Below are 22547 nucleotides of genomic sequence, written 5' to 3'. Positions count from 1 at the left end.
CTCCCGAGTAGCTGGGATTACAGGCATGTGCCACCACGCCCCGCTAATTTTGTATTTTTAGTGCAGACGGGGTTTCTCCATGTTGGTCAGGCTGGTCTCGAACTCCCGACCTCAGGTGATCCGCCCGCCTGAGCCTCCCAAAGTGCTGGGATTATAGGCGTGAGCCACCGCACCCGGCTGGCAAAGTTTAAATATTAGAGAAAGATTAGAAATGGGGTAGGGTGAGAGGCTACCCTGTGGTGGTTCCAACCATTAGTAATACAACTGGTTTACATTTACAAATTTCCTTCCAGTTCCCCACACTCCAAGGAAAGGTTTAGGGCTTAATTCAACCTCTTTTACAATTAAATAAAATTATTATAGGGGAAACTGTCTAATGGTCTTTTCTTCTCCATTCTAGACTGTATGCATGCTGAGGAAAATCCATTCATCTCTGCCTTTGATCTTTACAGGAATCTTCTGGTGTTTTCTCTCCTGGCTGGAAAACCAACTTTTCCACCCCACCCTCTCACATCACTACATACAAGTCAAGGTTTGAGGAGCCTTCTCTATTTTCTCTTACCTGTGTGAGACTCCTCTCTTTCAGATATTTATAATTTTGCACATTATTTTACGAAATACTCCCTTCTAACTCTTCATAAACTTAATACACTCTTCATAACCATGGTTATACAATACTCTAACTGGCTACAACAATTTACATATAGATGTTACGGCTGCTTCCAATTTTCACTATTAAAACAGCACTATGATGAACACTACTATTTATAAAGTTTGCCTCTATTTAGGATTTCTTCTGGATCTAGGTAAAACTTGGAGCCAAAGAATATACATTATTTTTAAAGTTCTTGACCCACAGTGCCAAAATGCATTTGAAAAGGACTATTCCAATTTACACTGGAAGGGCTGGATTCAACATAAGTCAAATGCTAAGTATGTCTCAGGCCAATATTCATTGCCATTTCAGTGCCAACCTAAGTTTTGCAATGCCAGCTTTGTTCAGAGAGAAAGAATATTGCAGTTTTGGCTGGAGACATTCCATTAGCTTTGCTACCAATTCTCTGCTCAGCAATAAAATAATGTTTGGCTATCAGCATTTCTGGAAGAGAGGTAAAACAGAGAAGCAGAGGAATGTTAGACTTAACATCAGTCACAGGCTTCAACTTCCTACTAAAGTAATTTCTTCAGAACTCCAATTATAATTCTTTTTCTACAATTTTTTATTTTTATTTTTAGAGATGGAGTCTCGCTCTGTCGCCCAGGCTGGAGTACAATGGTGCGATCTCGGCGCACTGCAACCTCCGCCTCCTGGGTTCAAGTGATTCTCCTACCTCAGCCTCCCGAGTAGCTGGGATTACAGGCACATGCCACCACGCCCAGCTAATTTTTGTATTTTTAGTACCGACAGGGTTTCACCATGTTGGCCAGGCTGGTCTCGAACTCCTGACCTCAGGTGATGCATCCACCTTGGCATCCCAAAGTGCTGGGACTATAGGTATGAGGCACCACGCCCAGCCTAAAATTTTTTATATTTTTTACAGACAGGGTCTCTCTGTCACTCACTCTGGAGTACAGTAGCATGATCATAGCTCACTGTAACCATCTGCTCCTGGGCTCAAGTACTCCTTCTGCCTCAGCCTCCCAAGTAGCTAGGACTACAGGCACGTACCACCATACCCACCTTTTTTTTTGTTTTTTTTGGGGGCTAGATTGGTGGGGTCCCACTAAGTTGCTCAGCCTGGTCTTGAACTCCTTACCTCAGGTGATCCTCCCACTTCAGCCTCCCAAAGTGGTGAGATTACAGGTGTGAACCAATGTGCCCAGCTCCATAATTCTCTTTTAAAAGGAACTTTCTTTTGAGGAGGGAATCTATTTACTTCTATTTTTTTTTTTCTTTTTGAGACGGAGTCTTGCTCTGTCGCCCAGGCTGGGGTGCAGTGGCGTGATCTCGGCTCACTGCAAGCTGCACCTCCCACGTTCATGCCATTCTCCTGCCTCAGCCTCCCGAGTAGCTGGGACTGCAGGCGCCCACCACCACGCCCGCCTAATTTTTTGTATTTTTAGTAGAGATGGGGTTTCACCGTGTTAGCCAGGATGGTCTTGATCTCCTGACCTAGTGATCCACCTGCCTCGGCCTCCCAAAGTGCTGGGATTATAGGCATGAGCCACTGCGCCCAGCCTCTATTTACTTCTATACTCCCAAGACCCAGTGCAATGCCTTGGCATAAAATAGGAAATGTCTGAATAAATGAATGAATCCTTCCTCAGTCTAACAATCAACTTTTGTTTATATCTCTCTAGTTTCTTTTCTTTTCTTGAGACAGATTCTCACTCTTGTCGTCCAGGCTGGAGTGTAGCGGCAAGATTTCAGCTCACCACAATCTCCGCTTCCAGGGTTCAAGTGATTCTCCTGCCTCAGCCTCTCAAGTAGCTGGGATTGTAAGTGCCCACCAACACACCCGATTAATTTTTGTATTTTTAATAGAGACAGGGTTTCACCATGTTGGCCAGGCTAGTCTTGAACTCCTGACCTCAGGTGATCTACCACCCTCAGCCTCCCAAAGTGCTGGGATGACAGGTGTGAGCCACCACACCCAGCCTTCTAGTTTCTTAAACACTGATCTTCTCATTATTACACATTTATTCCTACTCTGTGTCAGGAACTAACATAGCTATCTTCACATTTTCCTCAACAATCCTGTAAGACAGATATTGCTATCTTGCCCATTATCAATTGAGAATACTGAATCTTTGAAAAGAATTATGTGAAAGTATCCCATACCAATTTGGGTATACAGTAAGTGCTTAATAAAGGTCAGCTAAAACTGGCATGCTCTTTAGAACTCTGGTTTACATTAAGATCTACTGACATCTGGCTGGGTGTGGTGGCTCACGCCCATAATCCCAGAACTTTGGGAGGCCAGGAATTTGAGACCAGCCTGGCCAACATGGCAAAACCCGGTTCTGTATAAATACAAAAAAGTTAGCCAGGTGTGGTTGTGCATGCCTGTAATCTCTAGCTACTCGGGTGGCTGAGGCACAAGAATCGCTTAAACTTGGGAGATGAAGGTTGCAGCGAGCTGAGATGGCACCACTGCACTCTAGGCTGGGCAAAAAGAGTGACACTGACTCAAAAAAACAAAACAAAACAAAAAAAGTCTACTGACATCTAAGGTGGCTTGAGATAGCATTGTACAAATTAGCTGCAATGGATACAAAAGTTAACTATGGCACCCCCTTCTCTCTCTAATCTTTCAGGGCCGAGTGTCTAATGTCATCAATTGCTACCATAAATCCCCCACTGGTCTGGGACAGACAGGTGACCAAAAAAAAAAAAAAAAAAAAGGAAAAAAAAAACAGCCACTGGGCAGGCCCATCCCAGTCTGTCTTACTGAGAAAAATCCCTTGCTCCGTGATCCTTTCCCTCCTTCCTCCTCCCTTCAGAGATGACTCCCCTTCCATAAACTGACTTCCCAAGGATTTTGGAGAGCACTGCATTTAATTACAGAAGTTAAAAATGTAATTACCTGATAGTATCAGTGGGAGAAAGGCATTATTTACTTTTGGGGCATCTTACTAGAGACTGAACCCCAATCAATCTCTAGTAAAATGCACAGGGGAGACTGGGGAAGTGTGTGAACTATTCTATACTACTTTCCTACTTCAGCTTTGGTCAAACATCTAGTAAAATGTATACGGGAGATTGCAGAAGTGTGTGAACTACTTTCCTACTGCAGCTTTGGTCAAACTTCCTCCTCTCCCAAGTCAGAAGACAAGAAGGTGTCAGTCACTTGCAGACTAGCTTTTGAAATACTGTGATCCCGATCTATCTCTTGCTAAAGCATGACTCAAAGAAGGTATCACAAACAATAATAGATGGTGTGTAGTATTTTAACCAGATGGCTCAAACAGCTATTTGGATAGGGATTGGGTAACCAGGGTGTAATCTCCTCATTTTCCTAAGTGGAGTTTATCTTTCCATATCTCATCTGTTTATACTAACAAACGCTGCACGGGGTTGGTGTGAAATCTCAGCTGAGATTTAAGTACTCTCTAAATTCCAATTGGCTTGTTGGTTTTAGCTTGCTAAGAATGCATATTTTAGGTCTTGTTTTCAGTTATTCCCAGAGAGAAACTTGGCAAAAACTAGGAATCTTTGTTCTCTCCTTCCGACCACACAGACAGCTTTGCTTTGCTTTATGTAATAGGCAGTATGCCTTCTCTGATAGTAGCAGGAGAAATAAAATCTGAAATCTGTTCAGGAAATTAAGTGATCATGGCTAGGCTCTGATCTAAAGTAATTTAAACTCTTACACACACTCAGATCTTTATTATTCACATTTAATTACTGATACTCCAAATTAAGTACCAGCAGCTCCCATTTACTAAACATCTATTACCGTGTAATAAAATAGATACTGTAAGTATTGAAACCCTTATTTTCATCACTGAGAAAGCCAAAGATTCAAAAAGTTACATGCCTTGTCTAGGAACATCTAGATAATGGTAAATGGTGGAGCGAAGACTGAAATCTAGATTAATTACTTCCAAAGTCCAGATTCTCTCTCATGCCAAAATGCCTCCCATTATTACTTGAAATCGTTTTCTTTTCTCTTATTTTTTGAGATGAAGTCTCGCTCTGTTGCCCAGGCTGGAGTGCAGTGGCACGATCTCGGTTCACTGCAATCCCTGCCTCCTGGGTTCAAGTGATTCTCCTGCCTCAGCCTCCCAGGTACCCATTACAGGCATGAGCCACTGTGCCCAGCTAAAATAGCTTTCAGTAAATCCTTAATTCAGAAAATTTCAATTTCTGGGCTGGGCATGGTGGCTCATAACTGTAACTTCAGCACTTTGGGAGCCCAAGGAGGGCAGATCACCTGAGGTCAGGAGTTTGAGACCAGCCTGGCCAACATGGTGAAACCCTGTCTCTACTAAAATACAAAAATTAGGCAGGCATGGTGGCAGGTGCCTGCAATCTCAGCTACTCAAGAGGTTGAAGCAGGAGAATTGCTTGAATCCAGGAGGTGGAGGCTGCAGTGAGTCAAGATTGTGTCATTGCACTCTAGCCTGGATGACAAGGGCCAAAATCCAACTCAAAAAAAAAAAAAAAGAAAAAGAAAGAAAAAGAAAATTTCAGTTTCTTTACTGTATATACTAGTAGCTGAATATCAGCCCACAGACGTATATAAAACTGTTCTGCTTCAGGCACAAGATCAACAAACATGTTGATACAGTTTTTCTCTATGGACAAAGGGTTTGGGGTCAAATAAGACTAGAAAATGGTACATATCTGGCCAGGCTCCATGGCTCACGCCTGTAATCCCAGCACTTTGGGAGGCTGAAGCGGCCAGATCACTTGAGGTCTGAAGTTCAAGACCAGCCTGGCCAACATGGTGAAACCCTGTCTCTACTAAAAATACAAAAATTAGCTGGGCGTGGTGGTGGCGCATGCCTGTAATCCCAGGTATTCAGGAGGCTGAGGCAAGAGAATCACTTGAGCCTGGAAGGTGGACGTTGCAGTGAGCTGAGATCATACCACTGCACTCTAGCCGGGGCAATACAGCGAGACTCTGTCTCAAAAAAAAAAGAAAGTGCCTATCAAATACCTCTTTTCAAATACCCCTTTTAGAAATCTGCAATATAATCTTGTAAAGGCTTTGAAAGGTTCTGCTTCTAGAAAAAAAGAAAATTTAACCTCACAACTTCACATAAGGGAAGGTCTTTAAAAAAAAAATACTAATATCCCTCGAAGAATTTTCACTTAGAATCAGTTTGGCAGCCTGGCAACACAGTGAGACCCATCTCTACAGAAAATAAAAACATTAGCCGGGCATGGTGATACATGCATGTAGTCCCAGCCACTTGGGAGGCTGATGTGGGAGGGTCACTTGAGTCCGGGAGGTCGAGGCTACAGTGAGCTATGGTTGTGCCACTGTACTCCAGCCCAGGTGACAGAGCAAGACCCTGTCTCAAAAAAAAAAAAAAAAAAAAAAAAAAAAAAAGAATCAGCTTGGAAACACCAGAAGTGGAACCAAATGGTCTGTGCAAATCAAGATATAACCATACCTTAACCTTAAATAATAGATTCTCAAATATTTGATAACTGATTAGACCCAAATGGCATTACACAAGCGTGGATGTTTACTGTATAAATATTCGAATATACATAAATACCACATGAATAAACATTTCCAAAAAACCCCCCACAATATTCTTTATCCAAGCAATTAAAATAGGTGGGGGCTGGGTGTGGCAGCTCACACCTGTAATCCCAACACTTTGGGAGGCCAAGGCAGGAGGCCTTAAGGCCTTAAGGACAGCCTGGGAAACATGGTGAGACCCTGTCTCTACAAAAAAAAGAAACAGAAAAAAAACAATAAGTGGAAGAAGTGGCTGAGCTTTGTTGGAAAGTTAGAGACACAAGCAATTTTAATTTGTGCAGCAGCAATAGAAAAATTTAAGGCCCGGCGCAGTGGCTCACTCCTGTAATCTCAGCACTATGGGAGGCTGAGGCAGGCAGATCACTTGAGGTCAGGAGTTCGAGACCAGCCTGGCCAACATGGTGAAACCCCGTCTCTACTAAAACTACAAAAATTAGCCAGGTGTGGTGGTGAGCACCTGTAATCCTAGCTACACAGGAGGCTGAGGCAGAAGAATCACTCAAACCCGGGAGGCAGAGGTTGCAGTGAGCCAAGATCACGCCACTGCACTCCAGCCTGGGAAACACAGCAAGACTCTGTCTCAAGGAAAAAACAAAAACAAAAACATGCAATAACCTTTTATTCTAATTCTACCACACACTAGCTTCGTAACCTCAGGCATCTTTCTTAGGTTTAGCTTCCTCACTGGTAAAATGTAAATAAAAATAGTGCTTAGTTCCTTGGGTTGTGCAGATTAAAACAGGTTAGCTAATATTACTATTGAGAAACATGAGGTCTTCCAGAATCTGAGTGAGCAAAAAAAAGAAACATGAAGGACACATTAAGGAGACATTTGTAAAGCACTGTGAGATGAGTCTGAACTAGCTTAAAAGGTTCTGAAGTAATACAATTAGATTTTGGGGGAACCAAATAAATTATCTTTCATTAATTCCTTTTTTTTTTTTGAGATGGAGTCTCACTCTGTTGCCCAGGCTGGAGTGCAGTGATACCTCTTGACTCACTGCAACCTCTGCCTCCCGGGCCAAGCGATTCTCCTGTTTCACCCTCCCGATTACAGGAGTCTGCCACCATGCCTGGCTAATTTTTTTTGTATTCTTAGCAGAGATGGGGTTTTGCCATGTTGGCCAGGCAGGTCTCAAATTCCTGACCTCAGGTGATCCACCCGCCTCAGCCTCCCAAAGTGCTGGGATTACAGGCATGAGCCACCAGGCCCGGCCCCCATTAATTCCTATTCTAGTATTGATTGTTTCACTTAACAGACTTAATTCCACTAAAACAAACACAAACAAAAAGTATGTTGGCTATATTCAACCTTTCCTAAATGTGACTTTACCGCTCAGATTCAAGCAGAAACATTGTTTCAAGAGAAATGAAGGTATTTCTGTTACCCTCTTTGTGAAAAACACTATAGGAAAGCAAACTTTATTGGTCCTCCAAAAATAATCTAATAATTTGACCTTGTCTGTTCCCTGCCCATCCCTCCCCCCTTCTAGGCTGACAAATTCTGCCATTATGTTTCAAAATAGCTTGAAATCACACCCCTAGAATTTCACATGCGTAAGATGTGTATATATTAGCAAAATTTAATGTCGTCACAAAATGTTAAAAATTTATCACTTTTCAATCTTAAAACTTGACATGAGAGGATGCTCTAGGATTTAGATTCAACTACTTATTAAACATCTATTTTATTTTTTTGAGACGGAGTCTTGCTCTGTCGTTAGGCTGGAGTGCAGTGGCGCGATCTCGGCTCACTGCAACCTCCGCCTCCCGGGTTCGAGTGATTCTCCTGCCTCAGCCTCCCAAGTAGCTGGGACTACAGACATGCGCCACCACGCCCGGCTAATTTTTGTATTTTTAGTAGAGATGGGGTTTCACCATGTTGGCCAGGATGGTCTCAATCTCTTCACCTCATGATCTGCCTGCCTCGGCCTCCCAAAGTGCTGAGATTACAGGCATGAGCCACCGCGCAGTCTATTAAATATCAATTAACCAAGCACTATAGTATGTGTTTTCTGATCCACTCTTTTTTCTTGTTTTGTTTGGAGACAGAATTTCACTCTGTCACCCAGGCTGGAGTGCAATGGTGCAATCTCGGCTCCCTGCAACCTCTGTCTCTTGGGTTCAAGCGATTCTCCTGCCTCAGCCTCTCAAGCAGCTGGGACTACAGGCGCTTGCCACCACGCCTGGCTGATTTTGTATTTTTAGTAGAGATGGGATTTCACCACACTGGCCAGGCTGGTCTCGAATTCCTGACCTCGGGTGATCCTCCCACCTCAGTCTCATAAAGTGTTGGGACTACAGGCGTGAGACACTGCACCTAGCTTTTCTGATGCTTTCTTATAACACCCCTGTGAAGTTTAAAAATATTAATCATTAAATGTAAGACCTAAAACTATAAAAATCCTACAAGAAAACCTAGTAGTATCATTCTGGACATTGGTCTTGGCAAAGAATTTATGACTAAGTCCCCAAAAACATTTGCAACAAAAACAAAAATTGGAAAGTGGGACCTAATTAAACTGAAGAGCTTCTACACAGCAAAAGAAACTATCAACAGAGTAAACAGACAAAATGGGAGAAAATCTTCGCAAACTATGAATCTGACAAAGGCCTAATATCCGGAATATATGAGAAACAATTCAACAAGCAAATAATAATAATAATAATAACCCCATTTAAAAAAAACTGGCAAAAGCCAGGCGGAGTGGCTCATACCAGTAACCCCATCACTAGGGGAGGCCAAGGTGGGAGGATCACTTGAAATCAGAAGTTCAAGACCAGGCTGGGCAACACAGCAAGACCCTATCTCTAAAAAAAATAAAAAAATTAGCCCAGTGTGGTGGTGTACACCTGTAGTCCCAGCTCCTCTGGAGGCTGAAGTGGTAGGAACACTTGAGCTGGGACTCTCAGGCCACAGTGAACTATCATCACATTACTATACTTTAGCTTGAGAGATAGAGCAAGAACCTGTCTCAAAAAAAAAAAAAAAAAAAAAAAAGCTGGGCACAGTGGCTCACACCTGTAATCCCAGCACCTTGGGAGGCCAAGGTGGGTGGACTGCTTGAGGTCAGGAGTTCGAGACCAGCCTGGACAACACAGTGAAACCCTGTCTCTACTAAAAATACAAAAATTAGCTGGGCATGTTAGTATGCGCCTGTAATCCCAGCTACTCAGGAAGCTGAGGCAAGAGACATTGCTTGAACCCGGGAGGCAGAGGTTGCAGTGAGCCAAGATGGCACTACTGCACTCCAGCCTAGGCGACAGAGTAAAACATTGTCTGAAAAAAAAAAAAAAAAAGAGAAGAAAAAAAGGGGAGGTGGGTGCAAAAGTACATGAACAGACACTTCTTTCTTTTTTTGAGTCAAAGGGTCTTACTCTGTCACCCAGGTTGGAGTGCAGTGGCACCATCTTGCTTGGCTCATTGCAACCTCCATCTCCCAGGTTCAAGTGATCCTCCCACCTCAGCCTCCCAAGTAGCTGGGACCACAGGCCCACACCGCCATGCCTGGTGAATCTTTTGGATTTTTGGTACAGTTGGGGTCTTGCAATGTTGCCCAGGCTGGTCTCAAACTCCTAAGCTCAAGTGATCCACTGCCTCAGCCTCCCAAAGTGCTGGGATTACAGGCGTGAGCCATCACACCCGCCTCAGACACTTCTCAAAAGAAGACATTTACAGGGCCAGGAGGCAGAGGCTGCAGTGAGCTGAGATCATGCCACTACACTCTAGCCCGGGCAACAAAGTGAGACCCTAAGGGAAAAAAAAAAAAAAAAAATATATACACACACACACACACACACACACACACACACACACGGCCAAAAATAGTCAACACCACCGCTCATTAGAGAAATGCAAATCAAAATCACAATGAGTTACCATTTTGTACCAGTCAGAATGGCTATTACTAAAAAGTCAAAAAATAACTAGATATTGGCAAGGCCAGAGAAAAACGAATGCTTATATAACACTGGTGGGAATGTAAGTTAGTTTAGCCACTGTGGAAAGCAGTCTGGGGATTTCTCAAAGAACTTAAGAAAAAAACCAGAACTATCAATTGACCCAACAATCCCATTAATGGGTATACACCCAAAGGAAAATAACTCGTTCTACCAAAAAGACACACACTCATATGTTGATCACAGCATTATTCATGATAGCAAAGACATGGAATCAACCTAGATGCCCATCAACAGTGATCTGAATAAAGAAAATGTGGTACATATACACTATAGAATACCACGCACTCATAAAAAAGAACAAAATCACATCCTTTGCAGCAACATGGATGTAGCCGGAGGCCGTCATTCTAAGCAAATTAATGCAGAACCAAAAAACCAAATACCACATTCTTACTTGTAAGTAGGAGCTAAACACTGAGTACACAGGGACACAAAGATGAGAACAATAGACACTGAGGACTACTAGATGGGGTAGAGTGGGAGGGGGGCAAGTGTTGAAAAATTAAACTAACTGTTGGACACTATGCTTACAATCTGGGCTATGGGATCATTCATACAACAAATCCCAGCAACAAATAATTTACTCACGTATCAAACCCACACATGTACCCCCTCATCTAAAATGAAAGTTGAAAGAAAAAACAAAACAAAACAACCACACCCGCACCCACACAAATATCTATGTCATTTTGCAGATACAGAAACTGAGGCCTGGAAGGATTAAGTAACTGTCAGAGATCTCAAATTGCCAAGTTCCTAATATAGACCTCCTTCCCCTACACTGCTGCAAAGATGAGAATATGGTTAACTTTCAATGCTCAAAAAACAAACAAACAAAAAAGAAGCTGAGGCAGGCAGATCACTTGAACCCAGGAGTTTGAGACCAGCCTGGACAACATAATGAGACCATGTCTCTACAAAAAATAAAAAAATTAGCTGGGTGTGGTGGCGTGGGCCTATAGTTCAAGCTACTTGGGAGGCTGAGGTGGGAGGAGTGCCTGAGCCCAGGAGGTTGGAGCTGCAGTGAACCATGAATGAGCCACTGCACTCCAGCCTGGGCGACAGAGTGAGACCCTATCTCAAAAAGAAAAAAAAAAAAAAAAAAAAAGGTTAACTGGAATTTTGGCTTTCTTCTTTCTTCTAAAAATAGGATACTTAATGCTGTTGGAATTGCTTTAACAAAGAGAAAGAGAAAAAAAAGAATCCAACAAAAAACTCTTTGGGATTGAGATTTCTGGTGAATTATTCATTGAGCAAATATTAATTGAGCATCTATCATGCAGCAAGCACAAAACAAAGAAATCAGTTTGAACCCCCCAAAACTCTGTGGAGTTAAAAGACATGTAAATTATTTTATTATTATGACAATTACTACACACCAGTAAACAAATCCTTAAGTCCTTCAGGGAACTTATCAAGAAAGAAATCAAGGTTCTGAGCTGAAAACTAGTGGAAGGAGAAATTTCAGGACAAGGGAAGAGCAAGGGAGGCATGAGAAGGAATAACATGTTAGGGAAATTAAAAAGTATCACTGGAATAGAAATAGAAAGGGTAAAAATATAAGGTTTGACAGTGAAGTCAGACCATGAGGTACAAAGAAAAATTTTATGCTACTCTAATCAATACCACTCCAATTATTTTTGTTAGAAATACTGTTCTGGGCCAGGCACGGTGGCTCATGCCTGTAATCCCAGCACTTTGGAAGGCTGAGGTGGGCAGATCACGAGGTCAGGAGTTTGAGACCAGCCTGGCCAACATGGTGAAACCCCATCTCTACTTAAAAAATACAAAAATTAGCTGGGCGTGGTGGCACGCGCCTGTAATCCCAGCTACTAGGGAAGCTGAGACAGGACAATCGCTTGAACTTGGGAGGTTGCAGTGAGCCGAGATCGAGCCACCGCACTCCAGCGTGGGTGAGAGAGTGAGACTCCGTCTCAAAAAAAAAAAAAAAAAAAAAGAAGAAAAAGAAAAATATTATTCTGAGGCCAGATGTGGTGGCTCACGCCTGTAATCCCAGTACTTTGTAAGGCCAAGGCAGGTGGATCACTTAAGGCCAGGAGTTCAATACCAGCCTGGCCAACATGGCGAAACCCCATCTCTACTAAAAATACAAAAATTAGCTGGGCGTGGTGGCACGTGCCTGTGGTCCCAGCTACACAAGAAGGGGAGCTGGAAAGATGGCTTGAGCCCAGCAGGCGGAGGCTGCAGTGAGCCAAGACTGTACAATTGCACTCCAGCCTGGGCGACAGATACTCTGTCAAGTAAGAGAAGAGAAGAGAGAAGAGGAGTGAAAAGAGAAGAGAAAGAGAATAGAAATATTCTGGAAAAAGTAGGAAGGCTGAATTGAGAAGACTTTAAATGTGGGCTACCAGTTATACAAGTTTAGTCCAGAGGAGAAATGAAGTATAAACTAAGGCAGTGGCAATGCATATGACAAGAGGGTTAACTAAGGACTGTGACTTTTTGTGACTTTAACTCCAATAAGAATTTACAAACACACATTTAAAAATATTCCCCAGTATTTAGTATGAAAAATTGTTCTCTTTCAAATTTATTCCAGGACTGTGAGAAAGTTTTCATAATTTCCTTGGTGGAAAAGTCCAAGGCCCACACACAGGCCCCCCAAGTGTTCACGGTGATTTCTGCTATTCATCACTTCTGGCACTCTCACTAACAGTAGTATTAAACACACACACACACACACACACCCCTGAAAACAGTTCAAATCAAATAATCAGTTTTATGACTATTTCATTTTTGATACTAATTTTAAGCAAAAATACAATGTTGGAGAAATGACAACTAGAATCCTTGAATATGTGAAATAATCCTCAGATGGTCCAAAATAAAAATGACAGAATTAACCTTTATGGCCGGGCACAGTGGCTCACGCCTGTAATCACAGCACTTTGGGAGGCTGTGGCAGGTGGATCACCTGAGGTCAAGAGTTCGAGACCAGCCTGCCCAACATGGTGAAACCTTGTCTCTACTAAAAATACAAAAAAATAAGCCAGAAGTGGTGGTGGGCGCCTATAATCCCAGCAACTCTGGAAGCTGAGGCAGAAGAATCACTTGAACCTAGGAGACAAAGGTTGTAGTGAGCCAAGGTTGAGCCATTGCACTCCAGCCTGGGAACAAGAGCGAAACTCCGTCTCAAAAAAACAAAACAAAAAATACTAATCTTTATCAATACCCATCTCAAAGACCTACTTCTAAAAGAATATCTGCTGTAAAGGTAATCTGCTACTCAGAGTAATCAGAATGTATACTACTTTGCAAGGTTCAGAAATATTCCTCTTAAATACTTAGAGGAGGTCATAAATATCGATACCCAGCCCACTCTGAAAAAATAACGCATTTTGAACCAACTTGATAATAAGTGTCTGTACTTGTCAAATAAAGAAGTACCCCAAAAAAGGGAGGCCAGCAAACACTACTGAGTAAGTATGTCAAAACCTTTCCAAGATATAACTATGTTCTTGAATAGATTCAGCAACATAAAGATGTCAATCACAATGTTCATTTACAAATTTCATAAAATTTCAACTTTAAAAAGTTGATTACAAATTTCTTTTAGAGGAGCAAATAAACAGGAAAACTCTGAAAAAGAGCAACAGAGTGGAGGCAGGAGTGTTCCTCCAGATCAAAATATATCATAAGCCTCTATAATTAAGCATAATATTGGCATATATAGGGGAAGACCAGTGGAACAGAAATTCCAGTTGAGGCTGGGTACAGTGGCTCACACCTGTAATTCCAGCACTTTGGGAGGCCAAGGTGGGCGGACTGCTTGAGCTCAGGAGAGTTCCTCTTTCATTGCTGTTTTAATTTGCAATTCCTTAAGGACCTCAAATCCTTAAAGATTTGAGCATCTTTTCATATGCTTACATGCCATCTGTATATCTTTTTTGGTGAGTTGTCTGTTCTGATCTTTTCCCTACCTTTTGATTGAGTTGTTCATTTTAAGTTTTAAAAATATATTTTGGGCCGGGCATGGTGGCTCACGCCTGTAATCCCAGCACTTTGAGAGGCCGAGGTAGGCGGATCACCTCAGGTCAGGAATTCAAGACCAGCCTGGCCAGCATGGCAAAACCCCATCTCTACTAAAAATACAAAAATTAGCCGGGTGTGGTGGCACACACCTGTAATCCCAGCTACTCGGGAGGCTGAGGCAGGAGAATTGCTTGAACCCAGGAGGTGGAGGTTGCAGTGAGCTGAGATCACACCACTGTACTGCAGCCTGGGCAACAAGAGCAAAACTCTGTCTCAATCAAACAAACCCAGTCAGTCTTCATGACTACTTACCTATGCTATGCAGAGTTAAGTATAATATAATCATATCTCTATAAGACAAAGACAGAAGTTCTCTTACCCAATGAGACCCATAACTAATCAATTAACTGAAGTCAAAGTAATAAAAATATTCATTTTAACATTTTACATGTTTTCATTTTTACATAAATGAATATTTATGTAAATATTTCATTTTAACATAAAGTACTCACATGAACATAAGTTTCTGATAAAAGCCTATCCTTTTCTTTAGGAAATGAATCCACTAGCACTCCTTGGAACTTCTTTAGTTTTTATTTTTAGTTTTTTGAGAGGGAGTCTCACTCTGTCACCCAGGCTGGAGTGCACTGGTGCGACCTCGGCTCACTGCAACCTCTGCCTCCCAGGTTCAACCAATTCTCCTGCCTCAGCCTCCTGAGTAGCTAGGATTACAGGCACCCGCCACCAAATCTGGCTAATTTTTGTATTTTAGTAGAGATGGGGTTTCACCATGTTGGCCAGGCTGGTCTCAAACTCCTGGCCTCAGGTGATCTGCCCACCTCAGCCTCCCAAAGTGCTGGGATTACAGGCGTGCACCACTGTGCCCGGCTATTTTTTACTTTTTTTTTTTGAGACAGGGTCTCACTCTGTCACCCAGGCTGGAGTGCAGTGGTGCAATCACAGCCCACTGCAGCCTTCACCTCCTGGGCTAAGGTGATGCTCCCACCTCAGTCTCCCAAGTAGCTGGGATCACAGGCCCACAGGCATGCGCCACTACGACCAGCTAATTTTTTTGTTGTAGTTTTAGTAGAGATGAGGTTTCACCATGTTGCCCAGGCTGGGATCTTTTTAGCATAACCCATACTGATTTGATTTCCTTAAGTGGAGTGCAACCTTAAACACTTGCCAAGCAGTAAGTGTACAATGTTGTATCTCAATGATTTCCCCCAAGTCATTTACAGTTAACTTGCCCACACCTAACTAAACAACAATTTTTTTTTTAGCAATTTCCCCAGACAGAGCCTGTTTAAAGCTTTTAATTTAGTTTTTGTATCAATGAAAACTCTTTTTGCACTGGTATTTTACAGGTTTATGTAGTGTTTAATTAAACGCACGTGACAAACATAACCAGCACACACTAGTTTGGGAGCAAATATAACTGCCTCTTGTCAGGAATACAACTCGACTGGTGAGACACTTGAGTGCATTACAGAGGAGAGTTTGCAGAAATGCTTGAACATATTACAGAATAGAGTTTAGGAAAAGGAGGATATCTGCTCCAATTAATCAGTGAAGTGAAGGTTAAGGTTAAGAGAGCTTCCACATTAAGCTGTGTATGCAGAAGACAAAAATACACAAAGATAAACAACAAACCTGGAATTAAAATGGGGAAATAAGATTTGATTACTTTTTAAAATACAATTGTATGTTGCTAACTTCCAACAAGCATGTATTATTAGATTTTTTTTTTTTTTTTTTCAGACAGAATCTGGCTCTGTTGCCCAGGTTAGAGTGCAGTGGCACGATCTTGGCTCACTGGTACCTCCACCTCCTGAGTTCAAGTGATTCCCATGCCTCAGCCTCCTGAGTAGCTGGGATTACAGGCCTGTGCCACCACACTTGGCTAACTTTTTTTGTATTTTTATTTTTATTTATTTATTTTGAGACGGAGTCGCACTCTGTTGCCCAGGCTTGGAGTGCAATGGCACGATCTCGGCTCACTGCAACCTCCGCCTCCAGAATTCAAGTGATTCTCCTGCCTCACCCTCCCGAGTAGCTGGGATTACAGGTGCATGCCACTATGTCTGGCTAATTTTTATATTTTCAGTAGATACTGGGTTTCACCATGTTTGTCAGGCTGGTCTCGAACTCCTGGCCTCAAGTGATCTGCCTGCCTCGGCCTCCCAAAGTGCTGAGATTATGGCACCCAGCCTACTAGATTTTTTAAAGTAAAAAATAAAAAGAATGCTGTGAACTAGATAATAGTATCTCCAATTTTTTTTTTTTTTTAAGAGTCTCGCTCTTGCCCAGGCTGGAGTGCAGTGGTGCGGTCTCGGATCCCTGCAACCTTCGCCTCCCAGGTTCAAGCAATTCTCCTGCCTTAGCCTTCCGAGTAGCTGGGATTATGGGCACTTGCCACCACGCCCAGCTAATTTTTTTGTATTTTTAGTAGAGACGGGGTTTCACCATGTTGTCTAGGCTGGTCTCGAACTCCTGACCTCGTGATCCGCCAGCCTCAGCCTCCCAAAGTGCTTGGATTACAGGTGTGAGCCACTGCGCCTGGCCAGTATCTCCATTTTATAGAAAATGAAAGAGGTTCAAAGAAGTGAGAACCTGTTCAAGATCACAGAACTCACCAGAAGCTGTTGAAAAGTTAAGTCATGTTTGCCTGGATTTTCAAAGCTCTTGTTTTCTCAACAGTGCCAAATTATCTGGCAAAAAACCCTCAAATGGACCACTGTGTGTTCTGTTTTAAATACATGAACAAAAAGCACCATGTGTTTTTTTTTTCCTTTAGGCAATATAGTCAGGTGAAGCCAAAATAAAGATTTTCAAAATGATTTATAAATTTGATTCCACAGCCCAGCGCTCAGGCTATCATTTAAAAGGATGAGGGTCATAAATTTCTTCCTCCTGTGCAAGCAGAAAAGGGATCATTTCTTCCTCTGCTGGCCTGCATAACTCCTTTAATTCCCCCTTCTCTCTGTCCATGTCATCCTTCTCCAGCTGTTCAAACAGCAACCTAGAGGCAGTAAACCAAGACACTAGGAGAGTCTGCTATATTTGGAAATTTGGGAAAATGAACACCAATAAAAGTAACCTTCCACATACCTGCATTAGCTCTCCTTAAAACCTATGTCCTTATTCTTTCCCATCTGAAATAGCTGAAAACAATTGTCTGCAATAGTTATTCATATTCAACTGGTTCCAAAATAAACAGAAGTGGAGAACTGTAGAAAAATCCTGGAAGACATCAAATGGGCTGAGAAACATGATATTAAATAAAATGCCTTGGGGAGTTCTAACCAAATAACGTCATAAAAAAAATGAAATACAGGAAACCTGAGATTTCCAAAATATTTTACTTTTACTGATTTCAATATACCAAATGAAGAAACATATTGAGAACCAACTCCTAGCAGTGTCATCCTGTTCTGTCCTGACCCCTGTGGAGATTCCAAACACATACTCCATACTGCTAACGAAGCAAACCTGAAACCTAGTGTCACTCCCTAGTTGAAAAATCCTTTGATGGCTCCCCTCATCTACAGATTAAAGTTTAAACATTGTGAACAGCTTTGAAAGGCCTCCAAAATCTGGCTTTAATTTACCTTTCTAGTCTTATTGTCCACTTTCAATACTCTTCAGTTCATCACCACAGACACTTCACTTTCCCATCTCCCTACCTTGTGCAAGCTATTTCTTTAGCTTTGAATATTCTGCCCAACACCTGTTGAAATTCTATTCCTCTTCCAAAGTAGCAAGGTATATTAGTAAGAACTCAGCCATCAAGTCCAGATCTAGACCCACTAGAATTCCACTACCTAGTAGCTTAATCACCTTGAGTAAATACATCAATAGATCTGTTTCCTTATGCATACCACCTACGGTACTTTATAAACTGCTGTAAGGATTAAACATAATAGTTATACATTAACACCATGCCTAAGGCATAGTAGATACTTAATAAATGTTACCTGCTGGCCAGGTCCGGTGGCTCATGCCTGTAATCCGAGCACTTTGGGAGGCCGAGGCAGGTGGATCACCTGAGGTCAGGAGTTCGAGACCAGCCTGGCCAGCATGGCGAAACCCTGTCTCTACTAAAAATACAAAAAGTAGCCAGGCATGGTGGCAGGCACTTGTAATCCCAGCTACTCAGGAGGCTGAGGCAAGAGAATAGCTTAAACCTGGGAGGCAGAGGCTACAGTGAGCCGAGATCGCATCACTGCACCCCATCCTGGGCAATAGAGCAAGCCTCTGTCTCAAAAACAAACAGACAAAAATTAGCCATGCACTTCTAGTCCTAGCCACTTAGGAGGCTGAGGTGGGAGGATCACTTGAGCCCAGGAGTTTGAGGTTGCAATGAACTATGATCACGCCACTGCACTTCAGCCTGGGCGACAGAGATATGTTGTCTCAAAAAAAAAAAAAAAGATATATATATATATATATATATATATATATATATATATGTACACACACACGTATATATATGTATATATACGATATACATATATACACGTGTATATATATATATATCTATATATATCGCATACCCATTATTCATGTGTGTACTTGACTTCTCCATTAAGTTACACAGAAGATGGTTGTGGATATAAATTATTTCTAAATCTCTACCACTTACTACTTGTGAAAGCTATTTGACCTCTCAGAACCTGTTTCTTCATTATTAAAATGAACAAGATGAACCCTTTACACTGTTACATTAGAAGGTTTAAAAGAGTTAAGGGGCCAGGTGTGGTGGCTCACATCTGTAATCTCAACACTGAGGCAACTCATCTCAACACTGTAATCTCAGCCTCTGAGGCAGGAGTTTGAGAGCAGCCTGGACAACATAGCAAGACTCCCGTCTCTACTTTAAAAAAAATTTTGTTTTTGAGACAGAGTCCCGCTCTGTTGCCCAGGCTGGAGTGCAGTGGCACGATCTTGGCTCACTGCAACCTCCACCTCCCGGGTTCAAGCAAGCCTCCTGCCTCAGCCCCGCTAGCAGCTGGGATTACAGGCACATGCCACCATGCCTGGCTAATTTTTGTATTTTTAGTAGAGACGAGGTTTTGCCATGTTGGCCAGGCTGGTCTTGAACTCCTGATCTCAGGTGATCCACCTGCCTCCGCCTCCCAAAGTGCTGGGATTACAAGCATGAGCCACCACACATGGTCTAAAATATTTTTCTTAAAAAAAGAGTTAATGTACATCAACTGCTGCTTGGTATAATGCTTGGCATCTAGTAAGTTTCAACAAATGTTTGTTTAATGGCAGTCTGGATAATGAATCTGATCCAGCGATTGCTTATAGAATAGAAAAATGAAAGATGCATTTCCCTCAATAAATCCAATTTCATAAGGCAATCTTAATACAGCTCGAACCTGCTACCCACCTCTCTTCTAATAAAGATCTCCACAGGTTTGGCCGGGCGCGGCGGCTCACGCCTGTAATCCCAGCCGAGGAGGGCGGATCACGAGGTCAAGAAATGGAGACCATCCTGGCCAACACAGTGAAACCCCGTCTCTACCAAAAATACAAAAAATTCGCTGGATGTGGTGGCGCGTGCCTGTAGTCCCAGCTACTCGAGAGGCTGAGGCAGGAGAATCGCTTGAAACTGGAAGGCGGAGGTTGCAGTGAGCCGAGATCGTGCCACTGCACTCCAGCCTGGGCAACAAGAGCGAAACTCCGTCTCAAAAAAAAAAAAAGATCTCCACAGAAGATAAAATGGAGGTTCCTATGCACTTTACTTCAGAAATGCTATCATAGATTTATATTCATGCTCTTCCAGTATGAGACTAAATATACCATAATTTGTAACTCACATTATTTCATTGCACTTAAACCACATGTTAGCTTACCCCTGAAGAGTTCTAAGGGGTAAAATGGTCTGCCAAAGTTAAACAACACTCTGAAATTGGTGGTCTACCTGGAAGTGTAAGCTGGTTGTCTGTTTAACTCATTCTCTAATAATAATTTGCTGGGTCATCAATTCAATTTCTCTACCAAAAATTCCAATCAAATGTCAATTACATCTATGACAGCATTTTTCCATTTATACACTTCCAACACACTGCTCAATTTAAGAGGGGAAAAAATAACCACTTCAAAATTTATTATAGTGAAGTCTATTCAAGGAAATTGCAAAAAAGTGAGAACTCGCCAAAAAAATATTTATTTTCTCAGCATTTGCATTCCACACTCAACTGTACACTGAAATATAAGTTGCACAAGACAGAATTCAGAAGCCTGGGAAGGGTTCTGGAAGACGGACATAGCTTTAAATCTGACACCATCATTTTCTAGCTGTGTAACCTAAGCATTTTATTTCTTAGTCCTGATACCCTTCATCTGTAAATCAGGGACTGTAACAGTATGAACCTCATAGGGTTGCTGTATTAAATGAGGTTAAGTATGCTAAGTGTTTACAAAGTACTTACATCTGAAATATTAAGTGGGATTCTACCCAGCAGCGCTGCGCACTAAGGTTCTTCATAAATATAGTTGAATAAATGAATATTTACACATTTTATATAAGGAAATAAGTGTATCAATAACTTTAGGTCTATCCTAAGTCAAATTAATAGCAGAAAATACTATTTGGGGGCATTTTGCAGTCTACAAGGCCCTTCTAACATCCATATGTCCATTTGATCTCCAGAACATCCTCAGGAGGTAGATTTTTTTTTTTTTTTTTCCGAGACGGAGTTTCACTCTTGTTGCCCAGGCTGGAGCGCAGTGGCACGATCTCGGCTCACTGCAACCTCCGCCTCCCGGGTTCAAGCGAGTCTCCTGCCTTAGCCTCCCGAGTAGCTGGGACCACAGGCGTGCATCACCACGCCCGGCTAATATTTGTATTTTTAGTAGAGATGGGGTTTCACCATATTGGCCAGACTGGTCTCGAACTCCTGACCTCGTGATCTGCCGGCCTTGGCCTCCCAAAGTGCTGGGATTACAGGCGTGAGCCACTGCGCCTAGCCTGGGGGTAGACATTTTTAAGACAGTCCTTTCAGAGATAAGGAAACTGGTAACAAAGTGCCAAGGTTACCCACCCTAGTGGTATCCTCCAACCATTCTCCAGCTCAGGGGTAAGTGATTAGTGGCAAATGTTCTTAATACAACATCTTGTATTAACATAACATTTCTGCAAGTTACCACCCTCCTCAAGCATAGTCAAGCACAGGAATCCAAGAATAAGCCAAAAGTAATAAATCCCGACAGACCACTGATGACACTTATCATCTTGCATTGTTTCCTCACTTGGTGTCCTCCCACACCTCTAGGGGGGGACCAGATCTGTGTGTAGGTGCCTCCTCCCCGACCGGAACCCCCAACACGAAACCTGGTATCCAAGAGGCCCCAGTTTGTGGGAGTGTATGTGGAAATGGCATGGGATGCTGGCAGGAGATTTTCCTGTCAGAGACCCGAAATGACGCCAACTCCGCGGTGGGGACTAAGCTTCTCCGGCAGATATAGACTCGTTGGGCGGAGAGGGTCCGACCGATAACCGGGCTGGGAAGGATGGCTGAGGACTGACGCCGCTAAGGCAAACCAGGGAAGCTGACACGCTGAGGGCACAGAGGTACAGACGAGGCGGGTCTGGCCGCAGCGATGGCTGGAAGGCTAGAGTCCAACAGAGGCTTGGGGGCCGGGGGAATCAGGGCAGTAGGAGTCTGGGGGGAGGGGGCCGGCCTGCTGGTCTGAGAAGGATCTGAACCCAATCTGAGGAGGGTTCTGAACTCCTCTAGGGGCCTACTCCCCATCCCACGGAGGCATTTGCTGCACCGAGTACTCGCTGCTACCTGAAACTGCAGCAGCTTCTCTGTCTGCTCCTGGGTTAGATCCCGCTCCTCAGGCGCCGCCATTTTGCCGCCGCCTCTACGCTCCTGACCCGTCCGCACCGTCACCCGCCGGAACTGACCTCAGCCACAACCACATCCGGTCTGAACGGCCGCCGGCGCGCAACTGCGTCTGCGCGCGCTGGCCCACTAACCTCCCGCCCCCCACCCCCCAACCTCTGGCCGCCGCCAGAGGGCGCCACGCTCGGGCCTATCCCGAACACCTCCGGAAATTGCCGAGGGACTGTCGGTACAAGTCGCTCTTACCATTTAGGCGACGAAAGGATCTGCTAAGATTAGGCGACGAAAGGAGACCTAAGATTCCAGTGCAGTCTTGCAGAGCCGAGAGGGCCCGAATGTGCCTCGAGAAGCTCCGGAGCATCCCGAATGGCATTCGGCTGATTTCGGCGGCTCTCCAACCATTTTCCGGCAACCTCAGATACTCTTGGAGGTTTCTCGGGAGATGCAGCCGTTCCGAAATAGCAGCCTTTTGATCGCTGGCCCCTGACCTAAAGTTTCCAAAAGCTCCTGACCATCTCTCGGGAGGTTCCGAAGGGCTCTGGATACTGGCGCGGCATTTCCGACGCCG

At 43.2% G+C, this 22547-nt stretch overlaps 1 protein-coding gene across 3 annotated transcripts in view; it reads right to left on the bottom strand.

Annotated features, from left to right (window-relative positions):
* Nucleotides 1-22196, bottom strand: part of FAF2 (Fas associated factor family member 2) — a 61879-nt gene extending 39683 nt beyond the window's left edge. Inside the window, exons 1-2 of one of the 3 annotated variants that reach the window (XM_055386317.2) lie at nt 21923-22023; nt 17229-17281 (exon numbers count right to left, since the gene is read on the bottom strand). In XM_055386317.2, the coding sequence (XP_055242292.1) occupies nt 17229-17234 (6 nt within the window). In that variant the 5' untranslated portion in view covers nt 17235-17281; nt 21923-22023. Of the gene's footprint in view, nt 1-17228; nt 17282-21922 lie in introns of all 3 variants that reach the window. The other 2 variants (XM_004043054.5, XM_019028186.4) reach the window with 2 other exon arrangements.
* Nucleotides 22197-22547: the final 351 nt, after the last annotated feature.

The sequence above is a fragment of the Gorilla gorilla genome, chromosome 4, assembly GCF_029281585.2.
Source record: "Gorilla gorilla gorilla isolate KB3781 chromosome 4, NHGRI_mGorGor1-v2.1_pri, whole genome shotgun sequence".
Classification (NCBI taxonomy): domain Eukaryota; kingdom Metazoa; phylum Chordata; class Mammalia; order Primates; family Hominidae; genus Gorilla; species Gorilla gorilla.
This window is presented reverse-complemented; position numbering and strand designations above follow the sequence as displayed.